This window comes from Lagenorhynchus albirostris, chromosome 1, assembly GCF_949774975.1.
Source record: "Lagenorhynchus albirostris chromosome 1, mLagAlb1.1, whole genome shotgun sequence".
NCBI classification, from domain to species: domain Eukaryota; kingdom Metazoa; phylum Chordata; class Mammalia; order Artiodactyla; family Delphinidae; genus Lagenorhynchus; species Lagenorhynchus albirostris.
The window spans coordinates 164285970-164306156 of record NC_083095.1 but is presented as its reverse complement, the minus strand read 5'-3'; the positions used below and the strand labels follow the sequence as shown (position 1 = coordinate 164306156).

The following is a 20187-nucleotide window of genomic DNA, read 5'->3' as shown; positions in this document are numbered from 1 at the left end:
GGTCTGGGAGCAACAGAGAGGAAAGGTGCCTGCGGTCAGCCCTCACTCTCCAGGCTCGGCCCCGGTGTGCGGAGAGGGGGAGAAGTCGACGAGGATGTTCTCAAAACCATTTCGTCCTTCTTGACTACTTTTCAAGATCCTGACTCCAATTCCACCCTCGCCCAGCAAGTCTCCATTGCTTCTAGTTTCCAAACCCCTTGCCTCTCACTCACTTACTATTCCTGGAAGCTTCCCAGCCTACATTTCTAAGAGAACTATAGTTGCCACAATAGCTGTGGTCTGGAAAAGCTTCTTCAGCAGGACTGCCAGTCCTCACAGGAAGCATTCCTGGTTTCGCAAGATCAAGTTCTGTTACACAAAGCAATGAAGCTCTTTAAGACACTCAGATAATTGAAGAGGTAATTTGTTCTGCTTGTTCTGCCACGTGTGAAGGTGTATGCCTGTAACCTCTACTCCCTGGTAAGGCTGATGAAGGTGACGGAGAGACCTCAGGGGAAAAGGATGGAAATTTACTGTGAGCATTTGTATCAAACTCAGCACTATGTGGGGGTGGACCTGGGGTATGCTATTTTCAAACTCAGCCCAAACTCTACTGTAGCTTTTTATAAGGCTAACTGGAAATAAGGAAATTGGCAACTCTGAGGTCTGAAACCACGAGAAGTGCCTGCTGGGAGACCACTCATAGGCACACAAACTAAGAAACCACACTGGAATCAGAGAAGGGGATTCTGGGTCCCTCCAGGGAACACGTGGCTTTGAAGGAGGAATTAGAAACCACAAACATTGGCCATAACCTCCCAAGCCAGAAGCTGTTTGCCTTCCCGTGCCACCTGGCTTTTACATTCACACTTTTAGCCTTTTTCTTACCTTTTTAATCTTCATGGCTGGCCTTCAAACCAATGAGTTTCGACAGACTCAAGGAAGAAAGAGGATGAGTAGAAAACCCTGCTAAGGATCCACAGCAACCCAAACCCACACATTAGCCATTCCTCCTTCTGCCCACGTCTTCTCTAACCAGCCAGGGCAAAATTACAGCTGCATCTCACCTCGGATTTCTCCAGCCTGTTCTGAGCTTCAATCTGAGCCACAATTTCATTCATGTTTGTTTCCAACACCATCCCACCCATCACCACCTCCTGAAGAATGTAGTGCACCTGAAGGGGAAACAAAAATAAGAAGGGTTAGAGCCCTTTGTGGGAGTGACGGTGTGGACCCAAAGGAAACCTTGTGGGCTTTCTTGTAGCAGCAGGGTGGTCATACTTGACACTGGCACCTGATTCACAACAAATGTCTCAGAGACCACAGGGGATTCCCCCCCACATCCCGGCATATCAAGACACAAATCTCTTTCAAAAGCAGTGCAGAAGGGCCTGGCTACACACAAGGTGGTGGCTGAGAGCACAGGCTTCATTTGAAGTTAGACTGTGTTTAAATTTCAGCTCTGCTCTTTGTTATTAGCTGGGTGACCTTGGGCAAATCATCCTTTCAGTGCTTCAGCTTCCTTCCAGGATTGTGGTGAGGGCTGAAGGAGACAACCTGTGTGAAGCACCTACCCGGTGCCTGGCACACATTGGGTTCTAAAAAAATAATGATGCCTTTCATTACTAGTGTTATCATCATAAACACCGACTGGCATTAAGTCAGTCCAGCTATGACAGAACAATTCCTGTCCACGCACATTTCCATGTGAAATATGTTATCCCCCAGGCTTCATAAGATCCTCCAGTCTGTGCTCTGCTGGAGGCAAAACAGGCCCGTTTCTTGGCACCCGTCCTCATCCCATATCTTCCAGCTTTAGATAAGAAACCATGTTCAGGGTGAATACTTTTTTGGTCATGAGGCTCACACGTGGGCCTTCCATCTAGCTAGTACTTCTCCCAACAAAGCTGAGTCTCAGACTGCTGTGACAGCCGACTATTGCGCTGACTAAACCACTCTATCCCACAGTGGCAGGAAAGCTGCCATGGGAAGCCCCAGGTGGGTCAAGGTGCCCACTGGGGTATGTAAGGGGTGGTACTTCATATTTCAAATCAAGTCCTATCGACATGGCCTTCAAAGCACTTTCAATTAAGTTGGAAAGAGAGCAAGTACCACTTTGTATTGTTAACCAATTGCCAGATTAGTGGGATAGTCCTACAGGAGGTCAGAGAAGGAAGAGAGCAGTGGCTAGAGAGACCAGAGCCAGTTTCACCGAGACAGTGAGAGAACTGAAGCTGGGTCCGCCATCAGAGAAGCAGGGAGGAGGATTTCAGGTGAAAGGCACTGGAGGAAGCAATTCAGCTGGTGTATGGTCTGAGGAGCACCTGGGTCTGGCTAGAAGGTCAGGTTTATGCAAAAGAGAGGATGAGGATGATGCTGAGAAGGTAGTTTGGGTCTAAGGCAAGGTCTCTCAACTTGGGCACTATTGCCATCTGGGGCTGGAGGGTTTTCTATTGTGGGGAGCTGTCCCGTGCATCGCAGCATGTTTAGCAGTATCCCTGGCTCTGCGCACTTGATTCCAGTAGCACTCCTTTACCTGTGACAACAAAAACGTCTCCACACATGATCAAATATCTCTGGGGGAAAAAACTGTCTTCAGCTGAGACCCTATTGGCGTAAAGTCCAGACTAAACTATGGAGGATTTGAGGGCCAATATACTCCACAACTATGGACAGTCAAGAAAAAAGACATCTCTGCAAGTTTGTGCACGTGTATTTTTGACACATGAAGTTTTCTGACACATCAGTTCTCCATATTTTGCCCATAGTAAGTGAGGGGAATACACTAACAGATGTAACTAGGGTATTTCTTCTGACCTCGAGGAGGGAGTGTAATAAAGCATACATTCAAATACAAATAAAATATGTTTGCTTACATTAATTAAGCCTTATTAACCACTTTTATGTCTACATATACACTCACATGAGGTGTTTTAAAATTTTACACAATATGAACTATTTCATTATCTATATGCAATGGCAATTTAATAGTGAAACTCTCATATACAGATAATTTACAAAATGTTAAACAAGACTGGTCTTAAAATTATGCCCTGGGGGACTACACTGTTTATACTTCCCCATCAAGAAATAGGCTTCCAAAAATAGTATTGTGTTTCCTTAAAAAATTAAAAATAGAATTACCATATTACTTCTGGGTTTATACCCAAAAGAATTGAAAAGAAGGATTCAAAGAGATATTTTTATACCTATCTTCATAGCAGCATTATTCACAATAGCCAAAAGTAGGAAGCAACCCAAGTGTCCATCAATGGATGAACAGATAAACAAAATGTGGAATATACATGCGATGGAATATTATTCAGAAAATTCTGAAACATGCTACAACATGGATGAACCTTGAGGATATTATGCTAAGTGAAATAAGCCAGACATAAAAGGACAAATATAGTATAATTCCATTTATATAAGGTACCTAGTAGTCAAAATCATAGAGGCAGAAAGTAGAACGGTGGTTGCCAGGGACTGAGGGGAGGAGGGAACGGAGAGTGTTGTTTAATGGGTATAGAGTTTCAGTTTTGCAAGATGAAGAGCTCTGGAGATGGGCTGCACAAAAATGTGAACACATTTAACACTACTGAACAGTACATTTAAAAATGAAGACAGTAAACTTTATGTTATGTAAATGTTACCACAATTTTAAAAAACAGGTCTCTATACCAGTACTCCTAGTATTTATTCCCTTTGTTTAATGAACCCCTTTTTCATGGGGGAAGTAGTACTTGTTGAGCATCTACTATGTGCTGAGCACTTTATACGTAACTTATTTTAATTTTATAACATCCATCTGAGGTAAAACCATACATGGAAAAGTCAATAAACTATCCCAATGTCACATATTTAGTAGCAGAACTGATCACTGAATCTAGGTCTGTCTGACTCCAGAGCTCATGTTCTACCCTTTCCACCATACTCCCTCCTCAAAATCCCAAACTAAGTCTTCCACCCTCTTCATCTGAACAGGGTGTGTCAAAGGTCTAGTAGAAAGTCTTCCATGCTTTATCCCCAAGGCCTAGAACAATGCCCAGTGTGGAGTAGGCATGTTGAATGAATAAAAGGTTGTTTGTTTTTTTTTTTGCTGTACGAGGGCCTCTCACTGTTGTGGCCTCTCCCGTTGCAGAGCACAGGCTCTGGATGCGCAGGCTCAGCAGCCATGGCTCACGGGCCTAGCCATTCCGTGGCATGTGGGATCTTCCTGGACCGGGGCACAAACCCGCATCCCCTGCATCAGCAGGCGGACTCTCAACCACTGCGCCACCAGGGAAGCCCAATAAAAGGCTTTTCATAAGTCTGAAAAGCATCTTCAGTGAAGCATCTTCCGTGGGCTTCAGGTGCTTAAAAGATGGATGACAGTGTGGTGGTGGAGGCTTTATGGAGAAGGTGTAGTAAAAGGCCTAACAGAGGATATCATGGGGACCAGCAGTTGGTTAATAGATAATGTCAGTTAAGACTTTTGATTTGAACACTGCATCATGAAGTCATAATTTTTAAATGCTATTCAAAATGTGTTTCAAGTGCAAAAAAGGAGAAATAAATAAAAATGCAAACTCCATTTTCAACAAAATTAGAAGATAACCACAGGGCTTCCCTGGTGGCACAGTGGTTAAGAATCCGCCTGCCAATGCAGGGGACACGGGTTCGAGCTCTGGTCCGGGAAGATCCCACATGCCGAGGAGCAACTAAGCCCATGTGCCACAACTACTTAGCCTGCGCTCTAGAGCCCGCATGCCACAACTGCTGAAGCCCACGCGCCTAGAACCTGTGCTCTGCAACAAGAGAAGCCACAACAATGAGAAGTCCGCACACTACAACGAAGAGTAGCCCCCGCTCGCCGCAACTAGAGAAAGCTTGCGCACAGCAACAAAAGACCCAACACAGCCAAAAATTAAAAAATAAATAAATACATTAAAAAAAAAAGGAGATAACCACAATCCCAGGCACCAATAGGTGTAAAAGCTGTCAAAAGCAGGGAGCTCAAGCAAGGGCTCTTTTCCTTTTGAGAAGAAGAAAGGATGCTACCGAGAGAGGACACGGGAGCTGGAGAGCTCAGGAAGATCTGCAAAAATATACTTTTTGTAGGTAAAGAACACACCCTCTGGGACCAAACAGATTCCTTGTTTTTGGAAGACAGGAACTTCCTTGGACCTGGAGTTGGGGCTAAATGAGAAACCACCCAAACAAGCTCTATTTGCCTCACAGAGCCAGTCTCTGTGGCAGCGGAGAAGATAGCCTTTGCATGGTGGAAAAATTGCAGACACCCACCTCTCTTGGCTAGGTAGAAATAAAGGGTAAAGGAACTCACCCGGAACCTGAAATCATGAGAACAACTGCAGCCAGCCTGGAACACAGACTTGGGACCTCCCCTAAACAAGCATCCTGCAAATAGCTGGTTCCTGAAAAACTCACCTATTTAAAGATGAGTTATAAAAATGAAATCTGCACAGGATCTATATAAAGATGAAACAAGAAAAAAATTAGGAAAGAAACAGGAAACCCAAAGGGAAGACTAAGACTACACACCAGAAAAATGCTGTGATACAGCAGATAAAATGTAATAAAATACTTTACAAAACTGAAAAAAAAAAACTATGAAGCAAGAGCTCAAAGCAGAAGTGCAAGAGTTTATGGGAGAGGCAGGGAGACAAGAAGAAGAGAAGACGTAAGTGGAAGGGAAAAAACATACAGAAAAGAAGATGAAACTGGAAGGAAGAAAAGGCAGGAGAGACTGCTGAAAATATAGGGAGGAACAAAAAGGGGAGAAATTTTTAAAAAGCAACTAAAATGAAATGAAAAAAGAATTAAAAGGAATAAGGAGAAAATGAGTTACAGAAGACAGCAAAGGAGATATAACATATGCATAAAAGAAAACTGTAACATAGAAACAGAACAAATATGTAAAGACTCAGTTCATAAAGATGATGTAAAAATATAATTCAAGATGTTCTTGAAAGGGCACATTGTATCGCAGGGAAAAACTGACCCAGAACAGTCAGTGCCAAGACAGACTTTGAAGGTAAGATTTCTCAATTTCTGCAACCAGGCAAAAAGATCAAATCACTTAAAAGAGGGACAAAATCTTGAAAATTTCAACGGTAAAATTCAATGCTAGCAGAAAAAGGAGCAATACTTACAAAACTTCCCAAGGAGACAAAGGGTAACCCAAGAATTTTACACCTAGGTGACTGTCAATCAAGAGTAACAGAATAGGAAATATTGTTCCCATGAGTCTTTTTTGAGGAATCTACAGAAGAAAACACTTCTGCTAACCAAGAGGTGACTGGAAAAATCGTGGCAGAAAGACTGGCGGTTAGCACTGAATCCCCTTAATGGTAGGACTAAGACAAATGGGATTAGAGTGACAACAGAATGCCCATGCTATATGTTTTGACAATGTAGAAAGCTACAGCTAGCCAAAAATTAGGAAGACGGGGGAAAAAAAGAGGGAGGCAGAATAATAACACTGTTTTCCTTACTCTCAATGGATAGCATTTAAAACCGACAACTCATGTAATAAAGATAAGTTATTTTGACTTTTATTGTGACTTTTTCCCCAATGTCCAAGCCCATAATCATCTGCTATAAACACTACCTTGAGAGCCATCAAATTTTTGATGTAGAGCCCAAAAGATCTTTTCTGCTAGCTAGAGATCTATGCCTTTTTTCTTGTATAAAATTCACTCATAATATATCATCCACAATTTCCAGTTTCTCTAAAGGAGAGGGAGAACTCAGACTCCTGTGAAACAGGAAGCACAGAATTTTTCTATATTTTAAGAGTCCTCCACCTCTAGTCTCCTACAGTTATCCTGTCCAAACCTAATTCAACTTCATTTCCTTTTTTAAGTAACTTGCCTTTCCAATGCAAGTTACTTTGCCTTTCCAAAGCAAGTTAAGTTTTCATAGAACAAGTCTCTTTCCTCACTCATGGTTTAGTTGTATATTATTAATTAAGTTACTTATTTACAATACCAATATAACTAGCATCAACAGGTCTGAAACAATCACAACTGACCTTTGGTAAGCACAGTGACTCGTGCAGTGTAAATGAGCAAAGGATGAGCAACTAGGGATTAGCTCACCAGCTGCCCATGTTAACCTGACAAGTCAGTGAAGACTTCCTTCCACTGACTATGAAGTGGACCATGTAAGATGGGTGACATTTCTTTGAGTGGAGATAGAGGGGCCTTGAGAAAGCTGGAGGTTGCCAAGCATGAGTGTGGGGAGAAGGCAGCCAAGAATCAATACCAAACTCATGTACTTAAAAAACTAGAAAAAAGGGCTTCCCTGGTGGCGCAGTGGTTGAGAGTCTGCCTGCCGATGCAGAGGACACGGGCTCGTGCCCCGGTCCAGGAGGATCCCACATGCTGCGGAGCGGCTGGGCCCGTGAGCCATGGCCGCTGAGCCTGCGCGTCCGGAGCCTGTGCTCCGCAACGGGAGAGACCACAACAGTGACAGGCCCGCGTACTGAAAAAAAAAAAAAAAAAAAAAAAAAAACAACCTAGAAAAAAGAGATCACAAAGAATGGTTCTGTTAAATGACAGGAGCTGACTGATGGACTGATCTTAAGGATGCTAGCAGAAATGTAGGTAAGTACCTCAGAGAACACTGAGGGTTAAAGGATCAAACCAACAAACCAACTGATATGGGGGAAAAAGAAATCTGAAACCTGAGTCATGTAGGTAGCAATAAAAACCACAAGAATAGAAGATAGCAAAGAGGTAAAGGTCCTCAAGACCCCTAAACCCAGCTTAACGCAGTGTGCACTGAACAAATATCAATTATCAAGTAATAGTAATTCATAGCTCTCTAGCAAAATTCATTCAGAAGTGTTTAAACAAAAGTGCTACTGATTTCTTAGTTCCTGGCAAATCCCCTGGTAATTTGACCCAAGAGTAATCACAACAGGGAAGAGTTTAATCTGAATAAAAAGATTAAGATAACCCTAATAAACAAATAGGTTATCTTGATGTGAGGGGAAGGCAACAGAGGAAATACTTTGGGTGATGAATCTGAAATGTTAACAGGTAAAATGCTGGTTGGAAACTGTGTTTTACAAGATCAAGATACATAAATTTATGGCCACACTTTAATGAGTGAAAGTTGGTATTTATAATTCTGTCTCTTAAAACCCCTTAAAGGGACTTCCCTGGTGGTCCAGTGGGTAAAACTCTGCACTCCCAATGCAGGGGGGCCTGGATTCGATCCCTGATCAGGGAATTAGATCCCACATGCATGCCACAACTAAGAAGTCCGCATGCCACAAGAAAGATCCCACATGCCGCAACTAAGACCTGGCGCAGCCAAAATTTAAAAAGTAAATTAATTAAAGAGAAAAACAACAACCCTCAAAACAGTCAAAAAGTAGGAATGATTACCAGTCAAGATGTCTATTCCTCTGAAGGCAATCTAACCTGCTATCGAGACTATTCTCTCCTCCCCACACATCTGGACATCTGTCTCCTTCATTTTTCTTTTCCAGGAAGCTGTCACATCATCCTCCCTCTGTTGAAGGTACTTGCTTCTATAACTGGATCCACTGGGCATCCAATGTGGCCCCTGTATTCTTTTCTGTCAGTATAAGCTAACTGTTTGAGACCTTCCCCATCTCATTCCCTAGAGGCAATATGAAATGTCCTGATCAGGATAGAGACCTATAAGTTTGTACCCTGGGCTCCCTCAGGAAGTGTTCCTGTGACCCAGTTTACTAACAGATGAAATAAGAATAAATCTGGTGCATGTTGAGCATTCAATAGAGCTTAGGTACAGCTTTGGGACTCCTGGAAGGTGTGACTCTCCTGTTCTGAAGAGCTTGAATCAGAGGTTCTGTGCCAACAAAGGCTTGGTAAGCAGTTCCACTGTGAAAATGCACAGAAAGGTGAAAATAACACTGGGAAGCATCGAAGGAGAGAGTTAAATGACTGTTTAACCTGCTGGGACTTCCTGATGGAAAGAAAGCACTTCTCTAATTGAACAAGGGCTTGTAATGCTGATGACTCTGCTGAGAATTGCTAATACTAACCCTCACTACCTTCTACCATTCTTCATGCTGATCCTGTTAAGCAGTTCTGTAAAAATCAGAGACTGCAAAACCATTCTTCCAAGATTTGAGGTGATGAATACTTAAGACTTGGGCCGAGTAAATTCAAGAAAGACTAAGGACCTCTCTAGGCTAAGATAACCTCTTCTCAGTGATACTGCTGTGCCTAGTATGCATCTCTCCTGAGGCACTCAATTCAGTGCACTGTCATATTTTTCACTTGTCTGTTCTTCTCCTCCACCATGATTTTCCTTGAAGGCAAAATCTATGTCATATTCTTCTCTGGGTCTCCAGTGCCAAGCACTGTGCTTCGTAACAGCGGTACTTCATAAATCTGGCTGCATGGATGAAAGAGGCTCATCTGGTTCACAAGTTCTGATTTTGAGGAGACACAGGCCTTTTGAGTTGGCCTGGCTTCCCATTCTGGCACTGAGAAGAACACTCTAACTGCCTGGGACACAAGAGTTAACCTCCACAGATAAAAGTGGGTTAAAATGAGCTTGCTCGTTTCGTGTCAGGATTGATACAGTCTAAAAGGGAAAATAAAAGTGTCACTTCAAGGACAGAGGTGCTCCTTAGGGACACAGCTCTGGAACTACAGGGGGTGGAGACAAGTCAGTTTCAACAAACCTGTCCAAGAATAGAGGATTCCAGGATCTTCAAAAGTTCATCCTTGGTTATGTTTCTCACTGAAGATAAAAAAGTTCTGAATCCAATCCCAGGTCAACAGAAGCCATCACTGTCTATGGCTGTTAGCATAACTGATGCCATCTTGGGCACATACAGTTCCTCCTGTCCTTCTGCTGATCCTACCCGGGACTGTACTGTGCAGTAATCACTTCTCTGTTGTCAGGGGATTGGTATGTAATAGATATTGTTTAATAATCATTCTGACCAGGTGGCCTCTATGCTCTGTTAGTTCCCAAACAACGATGAAGACCTTTGCTGACATATACCTGGTTACCCATGAGACTAGTAACCCATTCATAAATCTTGACTTAGGAATGCATGTCCCATTTCCAAGCACATACCCCCCTACACTAGGTTAACTATGAAACTGTCCCAAGGGCCCCTCGGCAGTGTGGAGTGTAGCTGCAAATGCTTCCAGATCACTGCCTGATCCCACCCTGTGAGTGAATTACCCTATAATAAACTGATCCATCGATTATATAGAGCTGCCTGTCTTGTCTTTCAGTCTCAAGATACCTTCTCAGTTCACTGGGCACTTTTCATTCCCTCTGTCCTCCAGCAATCACTAAAAGCAAACTGACCTGGAGCCTGAAGATAACAAACATCACTCTTTTTCCTCCAGTAAAAATACAGTCTCCAGACATTGCTGGCTATGTTCCAAAAGTTTATTTTTAAATATTAAAGTTACAGTGTATTTTTCTATATTTATAATAAATAAGGTTCTCATGCAAGCAGGACACAAAAGCTGACTCAAATCCATGTTACCTAGAATGTGATACCATAAAGCACCCCTGCATCTACAACTAAGTACCATGAATAATACTGTTTCTATAGTAAAATGCAGTTCTATATTGGGATGGCAGGAACCCATCTAGCGGAACTCCACGGGCAGAAAGGATAGTGACATGTCAACACTCACCACACTCCAAGCTCAATCATATCCACAGAAATCTCTAAACTAGATCAATCCCTCTCCAGGTATTCTGCATTGGAGGATGAAAGCCTGCTGTATCACACAAGACAAGGGCTCACATCCCCACTTCGTAGCCATACTCTCATATCTTTTTTTATTTTTATTATTTTTATTTTTTATTTTTATTTGGCTGCGTTGGGTCTTCATTGCTGTGCACGGGCTTTTTTTTTTTTTTCTAGTTGTGGCGAGTGGGGGCTACTCTTGGTTGCAGTGTGCGGGCTTCTCATTGTGGTGGCTTTTCTTGTTGCAGAGCAGACTCTAGGCACGCGGGCTTCAGCAGTTGTGGCACACGGGCTCAGTAGTTGCGGCTCGTGGCTCTAGAGTGCAGGCTCAGTAGTTGTGGCACATGGGCTTCATTGCTCCGTAGCATGTGGGATCTTCCCGGACCAGGGCTCGAACCCGTGTCCCCTGCATTGGCAGGCAGATTCTTAACCACTGCGCCACCAGGGAAGTCCCTCATATCTTTCTTAAAACAACTATTACGGGGCTTCCCTTGTGGTGCAGTGGTTGAGAGTCCGCCTGCCGATGCGGGGGACACAGGTTCGTGCCCTGGTCCGGGAAGATCCCACATGCCGCGGAGCTGCTGGGCCGTGAGCCATGGCCGCTGAGCCTGCGCTCCGCAGCGGGAGAGGCCACAGCAGTGAGAGGCCCACATACCGCAAAAAAAAAAAAAAAAAAAAAAAAACAACTATTACCACAGAGAAGACAATAAAATGCTCATCAAATACAAAAGAGCATGGTCACAGTGCTTGTACTGGAACAGGAGGATGCCAATATTGGAACATTCAAGTTTTAAAAAAGAACTGTTAATCACTAATAAAATATCTAGTCTACTATATAAAATCTAAGTGCTAATAACTTTTTCTACCCCAAGTCAAAATGCTTGGTTGGTTTCATCAGTTCCGAGGAAAGGCCTCCAGAGAGTAAGGAGGGAAGAGATTCTTGGTGGGATGGGGTATGCATCATCTCTTTGTCTATGCTAGAGGGTGTGGTGGCTATTAATAGGCCAAAGGATAGGAGGATGCTCCAAGTGGACTCAGTACTGATAGGGGAAGAGAAAATCATCTGAGAGTCATTTTTTCCAAAGTAAGTCTCTAGTTCCCATATTACCCATTTTAGAAAGAAATGAAAAGGGGAAGAGGGCATAAAAATGCCTTCCAGAAACCTGGTATGCTCTGCTAAAGTAAAGAGAGCAGGCAACGAAAGCAATCTGCTTTGTAAAGTTCTGTTTTTCTCTTTTCCTTGCTATTAGTGTCTCCTGAACCACTTTCATGACCTTCCTTGGTTTTTAGACTAGACGTTTTCCACAGTTTTCTCCAGACGTCTTGTCATGAAATTCCATAAGACCCAATCCCTAGCCCTTGATTTTCTGTCTTTCTCTTTCACTCACATGATCACACAATGAAAAAATGAGAAAATAGTGGAATCTCATCTTATATAAGGTTTAAGTTCTAAAGTCACCAGGTAAGATGGAAACTATGCATAGCCAAAATCCCTTAAATCACCAATGCAGTCCAACCTGGCTAGTCTTTCCTCTTGATTACTATTTTTTGTCCTCAGTTAAGTACTAGATAAAGTGGCTGGCTTGTTGTTTAGGGACCACACAGATTGAAAATCTGTATTGTATCTTTAAGGATTAAAATCACTCTAAACACAGTAAGATGCTCATGGGAGGCACATGACAGGCACATGAGAGGAGAGGCAAAGAAGAGCGGATTCAAATCTTCCCTCTCACACTCATTCCAGGCACAGACTAAGGGAGTAGAATTGTGGACAGAATCATTCTGTATTTAGAATTTAATTCTCTTTCTTCTTGCCAAATGGTTAGAGATGAATCTGTATATACTAAGTATGTATATGTGAGCCCACTGTACCCCCACAAACAAGATAATGTATTACGTTCAAGTATTCACTCATTTTCACTAAAAGAATGTGATCTGTAACAATGTCTATTTTTATTTTATTTTTATTTTTTTTAATATTTCCTTGGCCGCGCAGCACGGCATGTGGATTTTAGCTCCCTGACCAGGGACAGAACCCGTGACCCCTGCACTGGAAGTGCTGAATCATAACCACTGGACTACCAGCAAAGTCCCATCAATATCTGTCTTTAAATATGCTTAACATCACAGAATGTTAAAGCCGGAAGGAAGAAATGAAGATAAGATTTGGACCCTGGCCTCAAAGGGCTTAGTCAAGGAGGGAAGATAAAACATGCATGGAATTAACTATAATAAAAGGAAGACTGTGACCCAAGTACAAAATGCTGTGGAATTTTAGACAAGGCTGGGCCTTAAACTAACCAGTAAATGGAAGAAAAGCTATCCAGGCAAGGGAAATGGCAAATCACTCAGTAACTCATTAACTATTCTTCAGGGAATTCCCTGGTGGTGCAGTGGTTAAGAATCTGCTTGACAATGCAGGGGACATGGGTTTTATCCCTGGTCCAGGCAGATCCCACATGCCGTGGAGCAACCAAGGCCATGCGCCACAACTACTGAGCCTGAGCCCTAGAGCCCACACACCTCAACTACTGAGCCTGCACACCACAACTACTGAAGCCCGTGTGCCCTAGAGCTTGCACGCTGCAACTACTGAGCCCACATGCTGCAACTACTGAAGCCCACGTGCCTAGGGCCCATGCTCTGCAACAAGAGAAGCCTCTGCAATGAGAAGCCCACGCACCGCAATGAAGAGTAGCCCCCACTTGCTACAACTAGAGAAAGCCCGTGCACAGCAACGAAGACCCAATGTAGCCAAAAAATAAATAAAATTAAAAAAGAAAAAAGAAAAAAATCATGGTAAAGTCTCCAAACAAAACAAAACAAAAAACTATTCTTTATGCTCTCCGAATAATTCTTCTTCTTTAAAAAGGATTACTCACTTGCTGGTTTTATGTTTTGTGCTCTTTTAAAAAATAAATTTATTTATTTATTTATTTTTGGCTGCATTGGGTCTTTGTTGCTGCGTGTGGGCTTTCTCTAGTTGCGGCGAGCGGGGGCTACTCTTCGTTGTGGTGTGCGGGCTTCTCATTGTGGTGGCTTCTCTTGTTGTGGAGCATGGGCTCTAGGTGCACAGGATTCAGTAGTTGTGGCACACGGGCTCAGCAGTTGTGGCTCACGGGCTCTAGAGCACAGGCTCAGTAGTTGTGGTGCATGGACATGCTCCGTGGCATGTGGGATCCTCCAAGACCAGGGCTCAAACCCGTGTCCCCTGCATTGGCAGGCAGATTCTTAACCACTGCGCCACCAGGGAAGTCCTGTTTTGTGCTCTTGAGTATGTATTGTTGACTGTAGCCAAGTATACTCATTGCATTTTACTCCTTCCTTAAAAAAAAAAAATTCCTATAATGAGTCAGAGTTCTCTGTGAAGTAATTTTTTAAAAATGTTCTAGCAGGACTTTCTTTTCTGTCTACTGTTTCATCCTCCCTCATTTCCTGCCTGTTTGCAATATTGGTCCCAAATGCTAAGCACAACACTTTGTAAAGAAAATGGTCCAGGCTTTGTTCTCTTGAATTTTATCCTCTCTCTGGCTGGTTATCTGTTAACAAAACATGCGCTTAATACATTCTTACCACATTGAGGATGCTAAAGCAGGAGAGGACACTAAGGGAGTATAGCTGTGTGGAGAGTGCAGGCTCTGAAATCAGAGTCCAGGGTCTGAATTCTGTCTCTGCCACTTACTAGTTGTGAGACTTTGGAGAAACTGAGGCATCCTAGCTCTAAAGCTCAGTTTCTCCATCTGTAAAATGGGGAGAACAAGAGTTCTTACCTGACATACCTATTTAAAGATAAAATAAAATGATGCAGGAAATAGGGCTTCCCTGGTGGCGCAGTGGTTGAGAGTCCGCCTGCCGATGCAGGGGACACGGGTTCGTGCCCCGGTCCGGGAAGATCCCACATGCCGCGGAGCGGCTGGGCCCATGAGCCATGGCCGCTGAGCCTGCGCGTACGGAGCCTGTGCTCCGCAACGGGAGAGGCCACAACAGTGAGAGGCCCGCGTACCGCAAAAAAGAAAAAAAAAAAAAAGAAGAAGAAGAATCACTGCTATGGGGGGATACAGAGCCACTGAAAAATTCAAACGAGGGAGTTAGTCAAAAACACACTTTTAATATGTCATTAGGCAGGTGTGTAAAGGGTGAAGTTAAGGGGGTAATATTGAAGGCAGAGAGAACTGTAGGAAAAAAGTAAAAATAAAGACAAAAATCATCATTTATTGAGCTAAGCAGTTACCCATTAACTCCAATCCTCAAAATAACCGTGAATGCATGCCGCGGAGCGGCTGGGCCCGTGAGCCAAGGCCGCTGAGCCTGCGCGTCCAGAGCCTGTGCTCCGCAGTGAGAGGGGCCACAGCGGTGAGAGGCCCGCATACTGCAAAAAAAAAAAAAAAAAAATAACCGTGAATGGTAGATGCCAAGACTCTTTGATTATAAATCACACCATTATTTTATGTATCACTAAAAAGGAAAATGTTGAAATGCTAATTAAACTGTGAAATGCCATTGACTGTAAGACAAATCTGGATTTGATATGTAAAGTTATAAATATTACCAAAAAAGGGAGTCTAAGAATCAATTAAATATGGTATCATCCCTGTTTTACAACTGAAGAAACTGAGGCACAAGGAGGTCTTTAGGAGGGATGCCTAAGTCACAAAGTTAGAATCTAGTAGAGCCAGAACCCATGAAGCCACTTCAGGCAGAATCCCACTCAAGGAACACAGGGCTCCTCCTGAGTCCACCCAGATGTTATCTCCCAAGGGAGCAAAGGCAAAGCTAAGTGATAGACTGATGTATGCCCTGAAACTAGTGGGTGTACACAGCTCATAACCTTGAAAGTTGAGGTCTAATTAGAATCTAGTTTTTAAAAATAGGCCTCTAGGGCTTCCCTGGTGGCGCAGCGGTTGAGAGTCCGCCTGCCTGCCGATGCAGGGGACACGGGTTCGTGCTCCGGTCCAGGAAGATCCCACATGCCGCGGAGTGGCTGGGCCCGTGAGCCATGGCCGCTGAGCCTGCACTCCACAACGGGAGAGGCCACAACAGTGAGAGGCCCGCATACGGCAAAAAAAAAAAAAAAAAAAAAAAGGCCTCTAGCTGTGTTAATCAGACATTATATCTGAAAAGTGCTTTGAAAATTAAAAAAATTTAAAAACCACACAAAATTTGGACAACCAATCAACTGCAACAATTAACCTACCAACTATATTTGAGTGCCCTGTACTGTTCAGATAACTAACAAACTATTACATATTGACACTATTCCAAGAGTTTAAAACCTATTGGAAACAATTAGGAATAAAAACTTTAAAGCAAGAGTAAGAAGACAAATAACTTGGAGACCTACAATACTGGAGTTCAGAGAAGACTTCATCAAATGTAAAACTTGAGCTGGGTGCTGAAATCTTGAAAGCTTGTTAGGGAGAAGATGAGGGTATTTCAGGGTGGAGACAAGGCATAGGCAAAGGCAAAGAAGTGGGAATTGACAAGGTATGTATGAAAAACAGAGGAAGACTGTCTGATTGGCCTGAGGGGTCTCCGTTCCAAAGCAGAGACAGCCTGAGGGACAAGAGGATCCACAATCCAGAGATCCTTTGAGGTCAGAAGGAAGAACGTAGACTGAAGGGAAAATGGGAGAAATGTTTTCTATGGAAGATTAAACTGAGTGAAAAAGGTTGGGAGAAATACTGGATATAGCTGCTGTAGTTACCTAGAGCTGATATATTAGTTACCCAGGAAGGAAAAGGAAAGGAAAGGGGAAAGGAAAAGAGAAGGAAAGGCAGAGGTGGGACTGAAGCGGACCCTGAAAGAAGAACCAATACCATTTTGCGACCACTCGGAAATAGAAAGCAAAGTACACATCCGAGATTTCATGCCTTGAAGAAAGATGATATCGCTGACAGAATAAGGAAAGTTAAGAAGAGAAGACCACAGCTGAGTGGGTAAGTGGGTGAGGGGTAGGCAAGAGAGGAGGTGAGGAAAGTAGGAGAAAATGAGCGGTTTGGTGTACACTAAGTTGGAAGTGATGGCAGGTCATCCAGATGGAAAGGTGCTGTACACTCCCATAAACACAAGCCTTTAGCCTGGGTCAGAATGAGATGTAGATCTGTCGCCCATCTGTATCAAAGCAGATGAGTGCCCAAGGATGAATGTAAAAAGAGAAAGCCAGCAGGGTGCCAGGGACAGACCTGTGTGGAATGTGCCCATTTCTCTCATTCTGTAGGTAGGAAAAGAAGCAGCAGTCTTAAAGCCCAAGGGGGTCAGGCCCAGTCAGCAAGGAACCTTCCATTCCTTCCCTGAGGTTTCTAAACAACATTAACATGATTCTTCTAGGGTAAATTCAGATATATTGATTCTGAAAATCTAAAGGGATGCACTTTATAGTGACTGGGCAAAAAAACAGGAAGTGCTCAACTCCAGGCTTTGACAGGATGACTTCCCTTCAGTGCTATCAGGAGTTCAACTCCGGATGGGTCTGGGCATCCCTCTGCCCTAACCTGCTAAAAATGTCTCACGGTACAGACCTGGCTAACTTCAGAAACAGATGGAGCAACTTGTTCTCTACAGAATATGGACCTTAATTCTTGGGGTCATAAGCAGATAAGGCCACAAAGATTCATCAATGACCAAGATGTCAATGTAGCAAATTGTTTTCCCCAATCTAGATGGATGTGCTTTCAGACTCATAAATGTGTCCTGAGGTGTACTCTGGGCCATTACCACTACTGTGCACACACTCCCTTGGCCCTCCCACTTGTACTCCGGAGTTAATCACAGTTCCTAGGCTAAGGTGAAGGGATAATGTGTAGACAATCTACAACTTATCTAGCTTCAAGCTCAGACTTTGCCTCAGAGCAGGAGACAGCAATTTAAACTGTTTACTGTATAAAGCTTACATTAAGAGAGGGCTGTACTCTTTCTTTAGTGCACTGGACCTAGAAGACCCAGGGTGATAAAGAGGCTATATATGTATATGCACATGGTACAACATTTTTGAAAAGTTAGTCCCCACACTTACCTAGCTCCCCTCTCCAGAGGCAGTGATGACTTTTCCGCTCCTCTTTCCCCATCCCTACCTCATCTCCTATTATTCCCCCCGCTTTCTCACTTCCATTCGGCTATACCAGCCCCAAGGCCTTTGGACTTGTTCCATTTACCTGGAATGTTCTTCTCCAGGGAAGAATCTATCTCTCTCTTCTCTTACTTTCTTCTGGTTTTTGCTCAAATGCCATCTTATCAGGGATGCGTTTCCTAAGCACCCTATATAAAATATCAAGCCATACCTACCCACCCCTCAACCTGCTTTATTTTCTCTCCTGCACTTATTACCACCTAACATTTATTTTATTTTGTCTCCCTCTAGTAGATATAAGATTCATGAAGAAAGGAATTTTTGATTAACTATTTCGCTGGTAGTAGATGGACAAATGAATTCAACAATGAATAACCAGTATGTGCCAAGTATTGTGCTAATATCTGGAAATACAGTAGTGAGCGAGACAGTCTGATCCTTACCTTAACAGTATCTGGAGGTGGCGGGGGGTAAACAAACAAAAGAATGAAATAAATATTTACTATGTCCTAAGCACTTTCCATATATTTAATGCTCAAATCCACCATATAAGCTAGGTGCTATCACGATTTCCTGTCCACACATAAATTCCTAAGGCACAAGCCATATGGTTCTTAAGCGGCAGAGCCGGGAATCAAGCGGAGACATGCAGGCTCTGGAGTGTGTGCTCTTAAACAGGCAAATAAGCAAAAACAACACACTGTGTTAAATGTCACGGCAAAAGTAATTGAAGGTGCTCGGGTGGAAACAAGACAAGTACATCTATTTCAGTCTATGGGCAGTGAGGGGAATGCCAAGAAGTTTTCCTAAAACCTTTCCAGAACTGTCAGTCTGGAAATACAGGGGGATAGAGATTCAGTTTTGGACATAACTGAGTTTGAAGTGAAGTGAGTTCGGATGGTACTTTAGGAATCACTAGCAGAAAGATAACTGAAGTCATGGGATTGTGTGAGATTTCCTAAGAAAAGAGTGTCTAAAAGAAAAGAGAAGAGGGATCATTTAAGAGGTAAGAAGCTCAAAATGCCAGATGAAATGGCCAGAAAGGTAGATAAAACCTAAAACTAGAAACAAAGAATGCTTTAAGAATGAGGAAGTATCAAAACTGCTTGGTGAAAAGGGCACTGGGGAGTGTACATTGGACTTAGAAACAGAGGACAAGGTTCTCCACAGTCTGACCATTATCTACTTCTTCAAACTTCTCTCGGCCTAATCCCATACACACACCCTACTCTAACTCAGTGCTCTTCATCTAGGATAGCACTGCTCCCACCCCAGAGGGCATTTGGAAATGTTATCAGGCAGAGGACCTACTAGCATTTAGTAGAGGGGGTCAGGGATATCCACAGTTCAATGAACAACTGCACTGCCCAAAATGCCACTAATGCCTCAGCTGGCAGACCCTTTGTCTAGCGGCAGTTTATGCAAAGTTCCCAATCTTCGGTGGTCTTCACCCCTAATGTTCCCATTCCTCCCTACCCCCTGCCATACTTTTAGCCTTTGTTCCTACTGTGTGGTCTCCTGGAATTCTGGTTTTGGAATCAGAAGTTAACAAATTCTGTAAATTTTTACATATCATATTTATTATAATATTCATGCATTTAAATTCTCAAATTCTGTAGTAGAGTGGAAAGAACATGTTTTGTGTTTTTTTTGGTTTGTTTGTTTGTTTAAGTTTTAGGCACTTTAAGCCTCAGCTTGCTGATCTGTTACACAGGGATGTTACTGTCTACTGTATTAAAGATGACTGGGCTTAAAGTACCTAGCACAATGCCCGGCACTTGGCAGCTGCCCAATCAACATTAATTTCCCTTTCTATGATTACCCTCCCCTTGAATGATTACAGTCCACCCATGGTATCTGTTGGGGGCTGATTCCAGGACCCTGCCACCAAATACTGAAACCCGTGAATGCTTAAGCCCCTTATATAAAACGGCACAGTATCTGCATATAACCTACGTACATCTTCCCATATACTTTCAATCATCTCTAGATTACTTATAATACTTAATACAATGTAAATGTTACATAAATAGTTACAAATACAATGTGAACGCTATATAAATAGTTGGCAGCATGGCAAATTCAAGTTTTGCTTTTTAGAACTTTCTGGAATATTTTTATCCCCCAAGTATTTTCAGTCTGAGGTTTGCTGAATCTGCAGATGTGGAACCTTCAGATCCAGAGGGCTAACTGTATTCTACTCAGGAATTCATACAGACCTCACTGCTCTTCTCACTTGGCAGTGATCTTCTACCTCAAGTTGCTAATGGTTTTCTCCAGCTACCTGACTTGGGGCCGTCACACCTGCTGCCCAACATGCTCCATATCTAGGACCTAGGCTCTCAGGCAAAAGCTATAGATGGGCCACCATCTATCCTGCCCCTCCTCCATTTCAGAGACTTGCCCCAGAAACAGCTAT

At 43.1% G+C, this 20187-nt stretch overlaps 1 protein-coding gene across 4 annotated transcripts in view; it reads right to left on the bottom strand.

The window, feature by feature from the left end:
- The window catches only part of AP3S2 (adaptor related protein complex 3 subunit sigma 2), a 58502-nt gene that overhangs the window by 1533 nt on the left and 36782 nt on the right, over positions 1–20187 (bottom strand). Inside the window, exons 5-6 of one of the 4 annotated variants that reach the window (XR_009542338.1) lie at positions 5407–5447; positions 1047–1154 (exon numbers count right to left, since the gene is read on the bottom strand). Coding sequence is in view for 3 of the 4 variants with exons in the window: in XM_060158824.1 (XP_060014807.1) it covers positions 14937–15071 (135 nt within the window). In the remaining variant the exon portion in view is untranslated. Of the gene's footprint in view, positions 1–1046; positions 1155–2475; positions 2516–5406; positions 5448–14894; positions 15072–20187 lie in introns of those variants that run through there. The other 3 variants (XM_060158838.1, XM_060158815.1, XM_060158824.1) reach the window with 3 other exon arrangements.